At 58.8% G+C, this 18,004-nt stretch overlaps 1 protein-coding gene across 6 annotated transcripts in view; it reads right to left on the bottom strand.

The window, feature by feature from the left end:
• Positions 1-4,213: 4,213 nt before the first annotated feature.
• SLCO4A1 (solute carrier organic anion transporter family member 4A1) overlaps positions 4,214-18,004 on the bottom strand; it is a 32,022-nt gene continuing 18,231 nt past the window's right edge. For 5 of the 6 annotated variants that reach the window (XM_035299123.3, XM_017972160.4, XM_078372075.1 and 2 more), the window contains 9 exons: positions 17,501-17,622; positions 16,914-17,025; positions 12,349-12,503; positions 10,982-11,177; positions 9,694-9,859; positions 9,434-9,606; positions 9,132-9,196; positions 7,617-7,765; positions 4,214-4,702 (listed from right to left, as the gene is read on the bottom strand). In XM_035299123.3, coding sequence (XP_035155014.3) covers positions 4,559-4,702; positions 7,617-7,765; positions 9,132-9,196; positions 9,434-9,606; positions 9,694-9,859; positions 10,982-11,177; positions 12,349-12,503; positions 16,914-17,025; positions 17,501-17,622 — 1,282 coding nt within the window. In that variant the 3' untranslated portion in view covers positions 4,214-4,558. Of the gene's footprint in view, positions 4,703-6,213; positions 6,395-7,616; positions 7,766-9,131; positions 9,197-9,433; positions 9,607-9,693; positions 9,860-10,981; positions 11,178-12,348; positions 12,504-16,913; positions 17,026-17,500; positions 17,623-18,004 lie in introns of those variants that run through there. The other variant, XM_054255522.2, reaches the window with a different exon arrangement.

The raw sequence follows: 18,004 nt of genomic DNA, 5'->3' as shown, positions 1-18,004 counted from the left end.
CAGGCCATGGGTGCTGTCTCCCTCCCATCCCTTCTCCACCCAGTGCCCCGGGCTCTTCTCCCTTTTCCTAACGTGAGGACATGGCCTTTTCCACCCGATCCGTCCTGGGGTCCCTGGGTTCCAGCTGGATCTACCTAGTCTTCCCAAATGATTCCCCTGACCAAGCTCAGCTCACCCTGCAGGCTGATGGCTTCCACGAATCTCCCCGAGGGCCCTGGGGACACCTCCACACGGACGCTCAGTGCCATGTGTTTCTGACAGGTGCAGCCAGCTGTGCCCCAACACTCATCTGGCACCAGAATGCCTCCTTCAGCTGGGAGTAGGGCTGGTTCCTGCCTCCCTCCCACGCAGTGGGACGTAGCTCTGAGCAGAGGGCATGAGGGCAGGCGTCCACTGAAACAGTATCCTGGGACTCTAGGAGGAGATGGCTGGTGCCTTCTGCCCCCGATGCCCCTCCCTGGCCCAGCAGTCACAGCAGTGAGCTCTGCACAAGCATCCGGTGAGCCCAGGTCCCCTCTCCTTATGGCTGGCTAGCTGTGTTTTATCTCCTTACTTGGCAGATCAAAATGTCACCAGCACCAGATTGTGCCCTAATTTGGGGGGCTCTTGACTGAAGTATTATTGGGTTTTGAGAACTCCTGGCAAGCGCTGCAGGCTGTGAGCCCTGGAGGGCGACGGTGGTGTCTGTCCTCAGTGCTGGGACCACCTGTGGGTTCTGATCTGTCCCGGCTGAAACTAGGTCAGTTTTCAGAGAGGCCCTGGGGCTGCAGGGCTCAGTGATCGGGAAGCGTTCGGCCATAGCGAGGGATGGCAGGGATCTCTCCTTTTAAGGACACTAGTCCTGGGGCGTCTGCCCCCATCCTTACGACCCTGTGCATAACCATCTCCTAAAGGCCCTGCCCCTAAACACAGCCACTGGGGCCGGGGCTTCAACACATGGCTCTGGGGGATGCCAGGCCGTTGATCCCAGCTGTTTATGAATAACGAGGGAAATGTGATGCAGGAGGATGAGCGATTTCATGCAACATGGTTCTATTTCACAAGAACGTAGGTACACTCATGTAGGTATATTTTCAGTCATGTATGTATATCTGCCCTCCTTATCCTCCGGTTCCGTCTCCGCAAAAACTGCATTTTCCATCCAGGGTGGGTTGAATTTTTCATCCTTGGGTCAGGAGCCTGAGGATAAGAAGGGCTGGCTTTTCACATCTATAGATTCCACAGGGCTGACTACAGGACTTGGGTTGGGGAGGGCTCCTGGAGCCAATCAATCCTTGGAGGATGCCCAGGGCCAGCTGCAGAGTCCAAGTGGATGGCCCGGGGATGAGAGAGGCAGGGGACATGAGGGAGGCTGGGCTGGGGAATAAGGGAGGTGAGGCCTGGGAATGAGGGAGGCGGGGCTGGGCAATGAGGGAGGCGGGGCCTGGGGATGAGGGAGGCGGGGCTGGGCAATGAGGGAGGCGGGGCCTGGGGATGAGGGAGGCGGGGCTGGGCAATGAGGGAGGCGGGCCTGGGGAATGAGGGAGGAGGGGCTGGGGAATGAGAGAGGCGGGGTCTGGGGATGAGGGAGGCAGGGCCTAGGGATGAGGAAGGCGGGGCTGGGGGGGATGAGGGAGGCAGGCCTCAGGGATGAGGGAGGCGGGGCCAGGGGATGTGGGAGGCACCCTCATGCCTCTGGGCCTCCACTTCCTTTCTGTGAGATGAGGTCAACCAGGTGACCTAGGGCAGGGGAATGTGGGTAACCCCACACATGGGCACCGAGGAAGGAGAGCTGTGCAGACCCCAGGCACAATTAGTGCCTGAAGAATAACTTTGCTTACATATATCTAGCTTATATCATCATACTTAGTACTTATATCTAGCACACTTAGTCCCATATAATCTTTCTATATAATCATATAGGTATTGTAGGCAGAGCTGTACTGACACATTTAGTGCTGATTTATAGAATCCTTCCATATAACCATATAGTAGTTTGTAGTAGGAGGAATGCCTAGAGCAGTCACAGAACAGAAGCAGTACATGGGAAACAGCCAGACCAGGACAGGAACCAAAGACCCAGGCAGTGGCGTCCCTTCCTGAAAGGGCAAACCCTGTTTGGCAGGCTTGGAGCAAGAGCCTTTCCTCCTGATAAAGGAGTTGTAGTACCTTGCATCCAGTTCCTGTGGAAAGTAGGTCTCAGGCCTGAGATCCTGGAAGTAATGGAGGGAGAAGGACCCCTCTGGTGTGACCAGTCACAGCAACGTACACCCTGTCAGTCTTTTCTCGATTCTGTGCTAGCTCAAATCATCCTCCCATAAATATCTAAAGAGAAGAGCACACGTCTGTCAGCTCCCACTGCATTGGCTTACAGTATCCTTCTATTAGAAACCCTTTGAAGTCTCTAGCCCCCAGATAAGTGTTGTGCACGACACCTGCTGCACACAGCCACCTCCTTGTCTCGGTGACCTAATGGGGGTGGACCCCTTTTCTGTACACGGCCCTCTACTACTGCACACGGCTCACCTCTCTGCCCAGGTGACCTAATGGGTGGCCCCCTCGCCTGCTACTCGCATGATTATGTATGCCCTATTACTAAGCCTATAGATGACCTTACTCATGACCCTTTCTTCTGCCTTGTACCCAATAAATACAGAGGCTTCTGAGCATTTCGGGTCTCGCCTGTCTCTGCTCATAGGTGGCGTGGTCCCCGAGTCCAGCTGCTCTTCTCCAGTTCTTCTCCAGACAGTGTCCTGTCTCCTTACTCCTCGGATCCTGTGTCTCAGCACAGCATAAGGGACACCCACGACCCTGTGGGGCCAGAAGCCCTAAAGGGGAGGCCCTGGAGTGGGATGGGGTCCTCACAACAGAAATAATCCAAGGGCAGGCGCGTGGTAATCTCCATCCATGCCGCAGCCGCTGGGGTGGGTCTTGGCACTGTGCTGAGTGAACACTCCAGTCCCAAAAGGTCCCACACAGGATGACTCCATGCAGCAGCATTCTTGAGACAGCTACTTTGCAGAGACAGGGACTGGCTCAGTGGGCACAGGGGCAGGGATGGCCGGAAGGGTGGTGGAGGTGGCATAAGGGGTGGGTCCGGGGAGCTGTCCGTGACCACAGAGCAGCTCTGCAGCCCAGTCCCCCACACGCGTGGCAAATGGCAGAGCACCACACACCTGCCCACACAGCTCACGGTGCAGCCCTCACTGTGATCACACAAGATGCTGCCACTGGGGAGGGGCATGTGGCCTGGGTGCCGCTGGAACCCCCCACAGGCCTCCTGGGGGCACCTCTTTGTCTTGTGCACACCCTGGCCACTCAGCCCTGGTCACCTGTCCCTCACCCGTCCTGTTGTTCCCAGCGCCTCTAGAGACCTGACCTGGGTCACTCAAGGCTCAGCCGTTGCCCAGGGGCCAACACTTAGGTCAGGAGGGGGTGTCGAGGAGCTTCCCTCAAGAGCAAAGCCCCAAACTTCTGACGTCAGTCCTGCCCAGCCTGGTCACCACTTGGTCAGATGTGGACGTTCAGGGAAAGGTAACAGACTCCCCTGATCTTGCAGGATGCGCGGGGTCATGGTCTTCCTGGTACCTGGGTCTCCTGCCTACTGTTTTCACCGCTCCCATCCCGAGGCCCTCCATCCCACGGGGCAGCTCCAACAGCCTTTTCCTTGGTTCCCAAACCTCCTAGCCTCCTCCTGACCTCAGACCGTCACCCTGGGGACACTGTGGCCTGGGTTGGGGCCTATGTCTCCCCTCATTCCCATGGGGCTCTCTCAGTGGGGTCCATGGCGCCAGCGGCCCCCAGAGCCACTCCACAGGCCTTGCGACCACACGGGCTGCCACCTGCAACTCACCACCCTCCTGGGATGAGGCACGGCTGTCCAAGGGCCTTGCAAACAAGAGAGCCTGCGCTGACTCCCATACACCCATGTGCACACGCACACACAAAGGCACCTACATGCATGCATACATGCATACCACATGCACCCATACACACATTTTGTGTTAACAGCAGTGGCCGGCCACCTCCATCCTCAGTTCCAATGTGCAAAGAGAGCCCAGGTCATTCACAGACATGCCTGAGGCAGGCAGCCAAGCTTGGCGCCTGAGGCTGGACTAAAGGCGGGAGCCTCCCTCTGCTGGAGCACAGAGTCCCAAACACCAGGCCAAGGACAGCGAGACCAGCAAATTCTGCAAACTCATAGAAATAAAGCACACAGTCCGGGGACGCAGGCTTAAGTAACAAAATATATTTACAGATGCACAGTTTTAACTGAGGACATACGAGCCTTCCTTGGGCTGCAGGCCCACATCCTCCCTGTGGAGCTTGCCCTCACGCACACCACACACAATCAGGTATAAAACACATTCGATAAATATGTTCTGATGCAAAATGTGTCCATAAATATAAATTTATGCAAGGTGCTCCCCCCCACAGCAGGGTTGAAAAGCTCCAGGACGGAAGGTCACAGCAGTTTCAGCCACAGGTCAAACTGAAGTTTCCATGTGACTGTGTCACCCAAGGGCACTGTTCCATCCTCAGGAAATGCTGAGTGGCTGCCGTGGCTGTGGCCGTGGGGTCAGATGCTGCTCTGGAGCTGGATATCTGTGGCATTGTCAGAGGCCGAGGATTGGCTGGGCAGAGAAGCTTCCAGGCCATCTGAAGACCCCGAAAGAGGCTTATATAGGAAGTAGGCTGTGGCAAAGAAGAGGAAACCCAGTACCTGTGGAGAGAGGAGGAGCCTGCTGACCTTGTGGGGAGCCCGGCCAGAGCCTCTGGACACGGGGGGCCTGTCTCAGTCCTGTCCCTGTCCCCTGGCCTGCAGGGCCCTCACCAGGTCCACGGAACCCAATCTGCTCTGAGGGTACCTTTCCCATATAACTAGTTCCTAGAGCAGACATCAGTGTTGTTAAGGAGACAATGAAACATGCCCCTTGACTAAAAACACAGGCCCAGGACTGGAGGCTTGTCATGGGTTGAACAGCACCCGACACCTGTGAATGGGAACTTTTTTGGAAATAGGGTGTTTGCAGCTGTAATTAAGGATTTGAGATGAGATCATCCTGGATCTAAGGGCCCCAAATCCAATGACTGGTGTCCTCAGGACAGAAAGGAGAGGAGACTTGAGGCAGGGACACAGAGGGAAAGGCCACGTGCAGTTGCAGGCAGAGCCGAAGCCCGGGAGGAGCCAGCCCTGACCCCACCTTGATTCTGACTTCTGGCACCAGCCCTGCCAGTGAATCTGGTTCTGCCAGGTTAGGCCACCCATTCATGGTCCTTTGTTGTGGCGGCCACAGGAACCTCACATAAAGCCGGTTGCCCGCAGCTGCCACAGCCAAGCCCTGGTGCCATCACGATGGGCAGTTCTTAACCTTCAGGGTCTTGGTTTCTTCATCAGCAACCAGGGGCCGCACCGACCTTGGGTGAGGATGACGTGGCAGGAATCCCATGTGGGCCCCAAAGATGGCGCGGTCCGAGCACGGATGCTGCCACCACGCACACGCAGGGTGCATGTGCACCACTATGGTTCCCACGCTGGGCACAGCCCAGAAACACCCACGGTGCCTCCTGCGGAGTCAGCCTGGCTGATGGCTCTGAGGCTGCATTCGTGGAGGGAGGCTGTTTTGACTCAGTGCTGGACCAAGTGGAACGTGCGGGATATTATAAAGAGACACTGTGTGCTCCCCACTAAAATGAACATGGATGCATTCGTGGCTGAGGCCAGCTCTGACCCTCTGGACACGGCTCCCACTGGCTGTGTGTGCAGGGCCCTTGCCTGTTGCTCCTGGCTAAGGGATGCACTCAACACAGCAAAGAGAGACCCTCAGGGGGCTCCCTGGGAACATACTGCAGCCCCCTCATCTGCAGACACTGAGACCCCTGTGGACACATGAGTCAAGGGTGGCACTGGGCCCAGCCAAGGAACCACAGCTTCTCACTGAAGGCAGCACCTCCAGCTTCCTGTTGGTGGAGCTGAATGGTGGCGTCAGCGCTCTGGTGTTTTGTGGCCATTAGGCAAAATGGGTGCGGCTGGAACACGGCACTGTGATATGGTAATGGGGTGCGGTGACAAGGCCGGCTATGAAGTGACTAGAGGCTGTGGTATGGACAGCCTGCATGCGCTGGGTGAGGTTATGTCTCATGAAGTCATTTCGTCAATTTCCTGATGTGTACATGCCTTTGGGTCTCCCCAAACGTCACCGCTCCCAAGCCTGAGCAGAGACACGCCCAACAGAGGGACCTCCATTATTTTTTTATTTTAGTTTAGTTTTTGAGACGGAGTTTGGCTCTTGTTGCCCAGGCTGGAGTGTAATGGCACAATCTCGGCTCACCGCAATCTCCGCCTCCTGAGTTCAAGTGATTCTCCTGCCTCAGCCTCCCCAGTAGCTGTGATTACAGGCATGCACCACCACACCTGGATAATTTTTTGTATTTTTAGTAGAGACGGGGTTTCTCCATGTTGGTCAGGCTGATCTCAAACTCCTGACCTCAGATGATCCTCCCGCCTCGACCTCCCAAAGTGCTGGGATCACAGGCATGAGCCTGTCATCAGTTATTTTATGCCAAAGCAAAAATCATAATCACAGAGGGCTTGTGCCTTCATATCCAATATCCCCAAAGCTCCCTGCAGAGTAATTTCTGACCTTCTTCCAAAGTTGGACAGAGAGGATTTGAGTCCTGGGCAGGACAGATCAAGGTTCACCAGAGCGCAGAATGGCGCATGCTTTAAAACGTAGGAACTGTTTGCTTCTGGAATTTCCTAGTTAATATGTTCTGACTGTGGGTGACCTCGGATAACTGAAACTGTGGAAAGTGAAACCTCAGATGAGGGGAAACTGAGGCATTTGTCTTTAAATTAACCCTCTGCAGACTGGCCTATTCTCTGCTAATCCCAGGGGAGGTGAACCAGCTGGGTTCCTTCCCTTTCTCTAACCTCCCTCCTGGCAGCCTGTGGCCAGGGGCTCCTGATGGCTGCACGTTCCTGGGTCTGTCACCCTAGGAAGAGCATCAAGATCCTCTGAAGAGCTGGCCCTGGGACCGCGTTTTCTTTAAAAGCTTTTGTACTTTATCCTCTAATGGGGGCAAATTCCAAACAATCCGGAGCTTCCTCCCAAGCTGCAGATGCCAAGAGTCACAACAGAAAGTTTTTGTGCGCTTGAAAAATGAGGGCCAGGCTAAGAGATTCAGTGGAATTGAAGGCACACGGAGCATGGAGAAGCTGCAACCTGCCCACCGGCCCCCAGCCCAGGCCCAGAGTGGACAGCCGGTGGAGCCCCTCTGATGGGAGGGGCCGCCTTTTATTTCTGCAAAGCTTTTAGTTAATGGGCACCCCAGGCAAGTGCAAGGCCAGGCTGTGGAGGGGCAGCCCCGGGAGGTGGGGGAGGGAGCAGCGCCTGAGCCTGGGCTTTGCTGGAGCTGCTGGGGGTCTGGACAGTGAACCCCAGAGCCCCCGTGGCTGGCCCGCCTCCCCCCACAACCAGCTCATGAGGAATGCGGGACGGGCCTCTTCTAGAAACCAGTCGCAGGATGCCTGTGATGTCTGCGGCTGTGGTCCAAGCTGCTGGAAGATTGCAGGGTGTCCGGAGCCCCAGCCGCCCTCAGGGCAGACCCTTGGTCCCTTCCCTGGGCCTGCTCACCTTGTACAGGAGCCCTATGATGAGTATGTAGTGGCTCATGGCAGAGTTCTGGTACACGAGGCAGGAGCCCTGCTGGCCACACTGGTCCTGCCACAGCAGACAGGCCTTGTCGATCACCCAGCCGAAGACGATGGGCCCCGGGATGCCCCCTGCGGAGAGAAGCCCACTCAGCACCAAACTCGGCACCCACCCTCAGAACCCTAACTCAGCACCCACAGAGCACCCACACTGAGCACCCACCCTTAGAACCCTCACTCAGCACCCACACTTAAGCACCGACTCAGCACCCTCACTCAGCACCCACACTCAGCACTCAGCACCCTCATTCAGAACCCACATTCAGCACCCTCACTCACCACTCATACCTAGCACCTAAACCCAGAACCCTCACTCATGACCCACTCAGAAACCACACTTAGAACCCACACTGAGCACCCACTCAGCACCCTCACTCAGCACCCACACTCAGTACCCTCACAGCACCCACACTCACCACGGACACTCAGACCCACACTCAGCACCCTCACTCAGCACCCACACTAAGCACTCACATTCAGCACCCTCAGCACCCTGACTCAGCACTCACACTCAGCACTCACACTTAGCACCCTCACTCAGCACTCACAATCAGCACTCACAGTCAGCACCCACACTCAGCATCCTAGCACCCTCACTCAGCACCCTAAGCATCCTCACTCAGCATCCACACTCAGCACTCACACTCAGCATCTTCACTCAGCACTCTCAGCACTCACTCAGCATCCTCACTCAGCACCGATTCAGCACCCTCACTCAGCATCCTCACAAAGCACCCTCACCCAGCACCCTCACTCAGCACTCACACAGCATCCTCACTCAGCACCCACACTCAGCACTCACACAGCATCCTCAGTACCCACACTCAGCACCCTCACTCAGCACCCACACTCAGCATCCTAAGAGCACCCTCACTCAGCACCTTCACTCAGCATCCTCACTCAGCACCCACAGTCAGCATCCTGAGAGCACCCTCACTCAGCACCTTCACTCAGCACCCTCACTCAGCACCCTCACTGAGCACTCACACTCAGCACCCTGACCCAGCATCCTCACTCAGCACTCATATTCAGCATCCTCACTCAGCACCCACACTGAGCACCCTCACTCAGCACCCACACTCAACACCCACACTCCTGGTGGTCAGGGGACCAGGTAGGTGTGGGCGGCTAAGAGGCCTGGAATCATGGGCTCTGGGAAGGTGATACTGGCAGTCAGAGTTCTCAAGGGGCTCAAATATTCGTTTCCTTGGGTATTCGGGGTATTGGAGCTGGGAGTTTCCCCCGATCTCCCAGGAGAGTCTTTGGGTAAATAAATGACGATGGGCCCCTCTAGTGGACAGTTAGGGAATGGAACCCTTCCCAGGTGGGCACAGCCTCCTGCTGGGAGGCACATCCGCTGGGTGGTTACACACTTGCCCGTGCCCTTGTGCAGTGAACACACTGCATAACTGACCACGGCTTCCTCACTGCACAGTACCTAGTATTCTAACCACAATCCACTGGATTCCCAGGGCAAAGGATCTCTGAGGGTCACAGACACACCTGCAATAGAAAACCGAACTCGGTGTCAGCGCCCACAGAAGCTGGGTGGCATGCCAAGTCAGCCCCCAGCCACATCGTCACCTCCCCAAGTGGGAAGCCCCTCGTCAGAGGTCAGAGACAGCAAGGTCTCTCCTGCCGCCAGTGACAGACAGGCCCACTGAGCAGGATCCGCAAAGCTCCGCCTGGGGCTGCTGTGGAGAGAGGCTGTGGATGAGCATGCACCCGACCCCGGCTTACCGTAGAGTCGCTGTTAGTGCAGGAATGCTGCTGAGGAATGTAAAGGTAATTACAACGAACATGAAAACCAGAAGGAGGGGCTTTTTCTGACAAGCTGAGGTGCATTTCCCTGCAGTGGCATGGCCAGACCCAGAGGAAAGGTTCTGAGGGACACAGCTACAGTCTCGGTGCACCTGGGAAGTGCAACAACAGCGTGCGTTACGAGGGGAAGGCCAGGCCCCCCCAGGGTCTGCGCCAGGGCAGGCAGCAGCCGCACTCACCTTCTGGCCATCTGCGCTGGTCTGGGCGGCCGCAGGGCACCCCGCATGGCACGGCGAGAAGTACCCACGGCCGTCGGAGCCGCACACGGGGCTGTAGTGTTCTGGCCGGCAGCTGCAGGCAGCGTTGCAGGGAGCTGTTAGGTTCAAGTGGCCTTCAGGAAGGAGGCTGCAGAGGGGACACAGGGTGGTGGGGCCAGGCCAGGGCCAGGCGGGCGCCCAGCAGGCACAGGGTCAGCCTTGGGTCTTGTCACCCCCAGTCGGCATTTTGGATCTCTAAACTTGCCAAGGCTGTGCCACCCCCAGCACGCTGGGCACTGCCTTCTGGTGACAGAATTTTTCCTTTTCATGCAGGGAACACCATGCCCTCCTCTTCGGTCCACTCGTGCACAGGCCCCCAGGTTCATTGGTTTGGTTTAGATGGCAACACGTTCACAGGGACCGGATGCGTACATTACAACAGAAACAGCACCAGGTGGACAAAGGCAACCCCACCCCGGTCCTCAGTTCTCCAGCACAGGCCGGCCGTGTGATTGCAGGCGTCGCTACACACACATGCCCCTCGGCCGTCACAGACGTGTGCACTTCTCCCTCACATCGGAGGACACTGCGCCCACTGTCCAACTCCTTCCTTCTTCCCGCTTCACCACATGTCCTGGAGGTGGCCCAGGACGAGCTTCCTCCATTCCTTCAGGGCCTCTGTTGTGAGGACAGCATGGTGACCCCGTCCACCCTCACGACTCTCGGGTTGCTTTCAGCATTCGTGTTTCCGACAATGACACGGTGGCCGCTTTGTGCGTCTTGCCCCGTACAGCGCCTGCAGGTGCACTCCCGGGGCCCACACGGCATGGCCGAGGTGCAGGCTGCCCATGTGCATTTTGGATATTCCCTAATTGCCACCTGACCAGCAGGTCTCCTCCAATTCCCAGCATACGGCAACGCTGGGAGCCCATCCTGGGACACTTTTTATGTCACCGAGAGAGAACAGCCTCAAGGACCCTGTACACTGGGGCTGTGGCTCCATTTGACAGAGCTACAGAGCAGAGGGCCGAGGCCCAGAGAGGCACGTGACTGCCAGGGGCCCAGCCAGGACCTGAGCATAGGCGCATCTGAGGCTGCCTCGACGCCCTTTCATGGGGACGCTGAGCGGGTGTTGCCCTTGCTGCTGTCCTGCACCATAGCCCTTTCCAGAACACCACCTCCCCGAGGTGCTGCGCCCCTCCTCAGCCATCCCCAGGGACCTCGGCTGCTCAGGGCCCAGACCCATACCCAGGCGCCACGTGGCCCTCACCTCCCGCTGTAGCTGGCCGTGACACCTGCCATGGGCACGCCGGGGCAGTGCAGGGAGAAGACGAGGATGCCCAGCAGGCTGACGAGGGTGCAGAGCAGGCAGAACTTGACCACTGCGGAGCCCCGGAGCCTCAGCTTGTTCACAAAGAAGCCACCCAGGAAGGTGCCACCACCACCTGCCGGCACCACCAGGTACCCTGGGGAGAGGGAGACTCAGCAAGGGACTCAGTTAGAAGGCCGGGGTGGGGGAGGGAGGTGCATCAGCCAGGTCCACTTTACAGGTGCAGAAACTGAGGCACAGAGGGATCAGTTCCTGCTGGCCTGGCAGCACTCGACCCCACGCTTCAGCACTCAGCTGCTGTGCTGGTAAAGCCCCTGGAGGGAGGGACCTCTGTCCAGGGCCTTCGGGGGGATGCCTCAGAGGCCAAAAGATGCAGGGCGGGAGCAGGGGCGGGGCTGGGGGTGGAGGAGAGCCCACAGTGCTGCAAGGTCAGAGGCCGCTGCTCCAGGGGAAGCCAATGACTCCTCCAGTGCCCCCCAGGGCAGCCACACACCCCCTCCCCCAGAGGCCTCTGCCGAGTCCCTACAGGGTAACAGTGATGAGGACATTTGTCAAAGCCCAAATGGCCACCATCCGTACAAAAGTGGGATTAGCCATAACCTGGCTTCTGGGCCAAGTTGGGAGGGGATAGGTGGGGGATACAGGTGGGGAGGGGAATGTGGAAACATGTGGAGGGGACTGGTAGGGGGACAGGTGGGGAGGGGATAGGTGGGAAGGGGAGAGGTGGGTGGCGGCAGGTGGGGAGGGGACAGGTGAGGAAAGAATAGATGGGGGACAGGTGGGAGGTATAGGTGGGGAGGAGGACAGGGGAAACACATGGAGGGGACACATGGGGGGAAAGGTGGGAGGGGACAGGTCAGCAGGAGGAAGGGCTCTGAAGAGGGGTCCCCACCTTCTGCAGACCTGCCCAGCCTGGGAGGCCCAACCTGTCTCTGGCACCAAGAAACCCACAGGCAGGCCCCAGGGCTCCAGCTGCCTTGTCCCAGGAGGTCCTGAGGCACCAGTGCCCGGCTCACAGGGCAGCCAGGTCCAAACCCTTCCTGCACCAAGTCACAGAGGCCAAGGCTGGGTGGTGAGCGGGTGGAGCCCATGAAGGGGGCGGGACTACCACCCCCGGGCCTGTGGACTGAACGGCTGAGCCCCAGGGCAGTCTCCACACCTGTGCTCTTCAAGCCTGCTCTGGTGGTGGGGGCACTCACTGCCACGTGCCCTCTTTGGATCTTTCTAGAAGACGCCCTCAAAGACTCTCCGCTTCTCTGAGAACTGACATAAAAGCAGAGGACCCCCAAGATTCAGAGTTTTCTTACCAAACAAGGTGGCAGCTTCTGAGGCACTCAGGCTGAACTGGGACTCCAGAAACTTGGGGCTGAACGTGGACATGCCAGTGATGAGTGTAGCCTCAGTGGCCCCAGCCAGGCAGAGCAGGATGAATGTGGGGTTCTTCAGGAGGAGCCAGATGGAGCTGGGCAGAGGTGGGGGGTGGAGAAGAGACCGAGGGTCAGAGTGAGCCAGACCCAGGGTGTGAGAAGCTTGCTGTTCCTGAGGCTGTCACCTTGCCCTGAGCACAAAGGGCCTCATTCTGACAGGGAGTGAAGTGGGGTGCAGGCAGGTATGGGACACCCACATTATTCCAGAGAAACCCAGGGGGGTGCCAGGCTGCATTTGGCAGGTGGAGACCCATGTTTCCAGCCTAAGCCACTGGCCCACTCGTCCTAAAGCTGCAGTCTCTTGTTAGGGAGAAACCTTATCAGTGCCTTGGCCTGAGCTTCAGCTCAGGTGGGGAGAGACCCCAAGGGACCCAGGACCCTGTTCCATTACGAGCCAGCAGCAGGGCCTGAAAAAGGGAACTGACTAGGGGAGGCAGAGGCCACCAAGTCCAGGACTGCATGGGCCTTGGGATAGCAGAACGGAGTCACTGAGAGATGCGGCCCGTCCTCCACCAACAGCCCCTGGGAGAAGTGGGGCAGGAAGGCTCTGCGATTGGAATCCTCGATTCAAGGGGTCCCGTTGGACCTGGCTGGCTTGGTTTGCACTTGGGGGCCAGTGGCCCTAGGAGTGGTGAGGCCTCATCCAGGGTGATTCCTTGGGGCATGAACCTGGAGCCCTGGGGTAACTGTGGGGACCCCCAGTCCTGTCCGGCCCTGCAGGCTCAGCCTCAACCTCTACATCTGCCTGTTATGGTCCTGGCTGTGCAGTCTCAGGATGAGGCTGTGCTGCGTGGAAGCTGGGAAGGCCCCACATCACACCTTGCAGGCTCTAACTCAGGAGGTAGCAGACAGCAGTGCGGTGGGGCAGAGGCCGGGATTGCCAGTCCCCATACACGGGGTCCTGGGGGCTGGGGGCTCTCCCTGTTTCTGTTAGCGCTGGAGGCCAAGTAGGGCTCCTGATTACTGCTTATGCACACAGATGCTGAGATGGAAAACGTGCTGCGTCTCGTCAACCACGCGAAGCCCTCCGGGCCAGTGCAACGAGTGAGGCAGGCACGGGGGAAACCATCTCTGCAAGTATACGATTCACCCAGACTCCGTCTCTGCAAATGCACAGACCTCCCAGACTCCACCTCTGCAAATGCACAAACCACCCAGACTCTGCCTCTGCAAATGCACAAACCACCCAGACTCTGCCTCTGCAAATGCACAAACCACCCAGACTCTGCCTCTGCAAATGCACGGACCACCCAGACTCCGCCTCTGCAAATGCACGGACCACCCAGACTCCGCCTCTGCGAGTGCACGGACCACCCAGACTCCACCTCTGCGAGTGCACGGACCACCCAGACTCCGCCTCTGTGAGTGCACGGACCACCCAGACTCCACCTCTGTGAGTGCACGGACCACCCAGACTCCGCCTCTGTGAGTGCACGGACCACCCAGACTCCGCCTCTGCGAGTGCACGGACCACCCAGACTGGGCAAAGCCGTCATCCCAGCTCACGGCTGCACCCTGTTCACAGCCGCACTGGGACTCTTGGCCTCAGACGGGGGTGTTTGCAGGTGCAGCTATTGGCCTGTCCCTGGAACTCATGAGTAACATGGGCTGCGGCAGAGACTTTCCCTGAAGCCCTAGATCTTGGCACAGTAGCCTTGCTCTCACATCAGCCCTCGGTCATGCAAATTTTCACAATCCATGACACGTCTACCACTTGGGAGGGGCCTGCGCAGTCACCTCTGCTCACACCGCGGTGTCGCTGACTTGACCCTGCGCCTGCAGCTTAGCGACGTCTTGTAAACCTGGGCTTTCTCACCTCTCCCCAGAGCAGAGGGCGGCCTCCCGTCACCCCATTGGCAGGAGGGCGGCCCTTCCCTTGTGGCCACACCTAGAACTGGCTCCGATGAACGCAACTCTGAATGCCTGAAACATTCAAATGCTTGTGTTTGAGGACGTGGCCAAATGTAAATAGATTCTGAAGAATTAGGGCCGGGTGACGCGGCCCTAGTTAGCCTCTGAGCCCCAACAGGCCCACGGGTGCCTTGTAGAGCTGATGTTAGCAACCGAAACCCCACTCCAGCTGCACAGACACTGCCGCCTTGGAGGTGTTGGCAGACTGGCCTCAGAGCAGGCATGAACACGGGTGCTTTTTGTTCCCCTCCCTGATTAAAATGGGAGAGCCGAATTCTTTCAACATTTATTTCCTGACGTGAGGAGTGAAACGCCTTTCTTTCTGGTTACCCACTTGGGTCTCCTGTCTTGACAAAAGCAAGAAGATGGAGGGCAGAAGGCACCCTGGCTCACGGCCCCCCACCGCCTCCTCCCCAGTCAGTTCTGGTGTGTGGGGGAACAGGATTGTGGGCACCCTTGGGGGGTCCTGGTGTGTGGGGTGACAGGCTGGGTGGGCACCCTGGGGGGTCCTGGCCAAGGTACAGAGCTGGGGAGGCACCCAGGGGGTCCTGCTGTGTTGGGAGACAAGGCTGAGGGGGCACCCAGGGGGTCCTGGTATGTGGGGGGACAGGGCTGGGGTGGGCACTTTGGGAGGATCCTGGTATGTAGAGATACAGGGCTGGGGAGGCACCCTCAGGGGGTCCTGGTGTGTGGGGTGACAGGGCTGGGGGCATCCTCAGGGGGTCCTGGTGTGTGGGGTCCTTGGGGAATCCCTTCCTGGGGCTTTTCCCAGGCCTGCCCAGGCTAGGGTAGGGGTGTGCGGCTGCGTTAGGAGGGCCATGACTCTCCGAGGCTCTACGCAAACTTCCTTGTTTCTTAATCACGGATTGCTTGTCTGAAATTCTCGTGTTGAATTTGCCCAGAGAGTTAGTCATAACTTTAATAAAGCACGCACGTCCCACAATCCATTTCTTACCAGAAATGGGTTCAGGGAACCAGCTCTGGACACAAACCTCTTTAACATGATGAACGAAAGGCTCAGGGCCAGGCCCACACCTTTGGCTCGCAGCCAACCCCGAGGGGAACAGGGCGCCCAGTCCTCAGCCCTGAGCCGTTTTGCTGCCGGGTGGGACACAGAGGGTGAGCCGCTGCCTGCACCATACTCCCTCAACTCCTGGTGGACATGGCCCCGGGTCACCTTGGTCCATGGGGTCACCCTCCTTAGCAGGCAGCTCCCAGCTCCTTTGGGGTCTACCAAGGCCCTAATGAAGCCTCTCCTCCCACCTTCATCCAGCCCGGCTCCTCTCCGCCCGGGGCTTTCTGAGGGTCCGCCTTTGGCCCTGACGCCTTCCTCTTGTCCCAGTTGAGGGCAGGCAGTGGGGACTCGCCCATTGCCCACACCCTCCACCCACTACAGCCAGTGAGATGCAGCCATTGGTGAGCGCAGGGACCTGCTGTCAAAGGGCACAGAGCCATCGTGCTAGGGCCTCAGAGGCTGAGGACTTGGGCACTGACCACCCTGAGGGCCACCTTGCCCAGCCCTGGGGAGAGTCCCCCCAGGGAAGGCATGATCCCCAGAAGAGACCGGTAGGCCCCGGGTCCCCATGTTGTCCCTCTAGGACCCCACCGGCTCAGGCCTCCGGGTCCTCCCTAGCAGCGCTGCAAGTCAGCAAAGGGAGCAGGATCACACTCAGCAGAAAAGGCAGGGCAGCAAAGCAGGTGACCTCCCTGGAGTGTTGAGCGGCCACGCAGGATGGAGGGGAGGCAAAAGGGGAATCAGAGACCCCGTGGGACGGCGGGAGGCAGAGGTCAGCATCCCAGACCCCAGGGCACAGCACAGGTGACGCCTGATGAAAGGGAGTCAGATGCTTGGGGAAGGCCGTCAAGTCCAATGCAGCTTCCCTAGGGGACGCAGGACATGCAGCCTTGAGGAGATTCGCTGGTATGGAAGGGATTTACTCTGCAGCCATCAGGAGCCAGGCTCAGTCCGAAGGAGCCTCCACACTGTGAGTGACGGGTCCCTGGGAGCGGGCCGAGGCCCTGGCCCCACTTCAGGACTCAGCCACAGCCCCAGGGGACTCACCCACGGCACTGCGGCACTCACCCACTACATGGCAGGACTCACCCACGTTTCTGTGGGACTAACCCACGGCCCATGGGACTAAGCCACAGCACTGTGGGGCTCACCCCCAACATGGCGGGACTCACCTACGTCTCTGTAGGACTCACCCACGGCTCTGTGGTACTCACCCACAGCATGGCGGGACTCACCCACGGCCCCATGGGACTAACCCACGGCCCCACGGAACTCACCCACAGCTCTGTGGGACTCAGCCACGGCTCTGTGGGACTCATGGTGAGTCTGTGTCCCCTGGCCTGAGAGGTTCTATTTCCTGCTCCTTAATCTCTTGGCCCATGTCTCAGGGGTTGGTGGGTCGAGACAGAGGTTAGGGGCTGCATCCGCATCACACGATGTGGAAGGGTCTCACCAACTCCCCCGCTTTGCGGCCCTCCAAAGGTTTAGGACACGGGGGACACCCCGCCTGGGTGCTTACTGAGGCAGGTCTCTGAGGGTTGTCCCGAAGCCCGGGCTGCTGGCTGCCCTGCGGCCGCCGTCCTTCAGCTGCTGCACTTCTGCTGTTCTCATGACCACGTAGTGCTGGGAGCCTGGAAGGCAGAGCCAGCTGGGGCTGGGGGCTCCCGGGGCCTCTCTGGGGAGGCTCTGCCCACTCCCCCGCCCTCCCTACTCTGAGAATGTCATTGTCTGACATCCCTGCAGCCCTCGAAGCCCCAGTGTGGGGGCACTGGAGCAGAAACCGCATGAGAACATGTCGCAAGCTGGGTCGGAGGCGTGGGAGGGCTGGGGCCCCAAGCTGCGCTGGCGGGAAGGAGGGACGGAGCCTCTGCCCTGACTGGGACAAGCCTGTTCCTGAGGGGGACAGGAGGGACACAAAACCTGTGCCACAGCCAGAAGGCATCTTTCTGCCCAGATAGGAAGATGAAGATCAAAGGCTGAGAATGAGGTGTGTGTGCTGCAGATTTCATCACGGTGGGAAGAGACAGCACAGGAAACAGGCACCCCTTCACCAGGACTAAGGGACGGTCTTCCCGACATGAAGGCTGGGCTGGGGAGGAGACCCACCTGGCAGCTGCCTTGGGTAGCCGAGGATGGGCACGGCAATCAGGAAGGCGGCGGCCCCAGAGCCCAGGAAGCCAACCCACCAGGCGCCCACCCACAGTGGACTGTCGGTGGTCAGCTCCGTCCTGTGGAAGAGATAGTGGCAAACCTGGGTCAGCACTCAGCCCACCCGTGCCCTCCGTGGCACACACACTGGGGACCCCGACCCCTCCTCCGGGCAGACCTCCAGGGTCTGCCTGCACGCTGGTCAACACCAGACCCCAGGGCTTCTGGCCACAGGTCCTGTCACTTCCTTGCAAACCAAAGCAAGCACCACCTTGGCTTGGCTGTCCCCCTAGGACAGACGGGTCCCTGCCTTGGCCCACGCTCCAGGTCTGGAGACGCCACCCGTGGCCTGGTCCTGACTGAGACCACAGTGGCGCTGGAGGTTAGGAAGGGCAGGCTCTCCAGGCAACAGCAGGCTGAGGCATCCCTCCCACGGTGCAGAGGGTGACAGGTGGCTTTCCT

Source organism: Callithrix jacchus, chromosome 5 (assembly GCF_049354715.1).
Source record: "Callithrix jacchus isolate 240 chromosome 5, calJac240_pri, whole genome shotgun sequence".
Lineage (NCBI taxonomy): Eukaryota > Metazoa > Chordata > Mammalia > Primates > Cebidae > Callithrix > Callithrix jacchus.
Note: the sequence above shows the minus strand (reverse complement) of the source record. Positions and strands in the feature narration are given on the sequence as shown.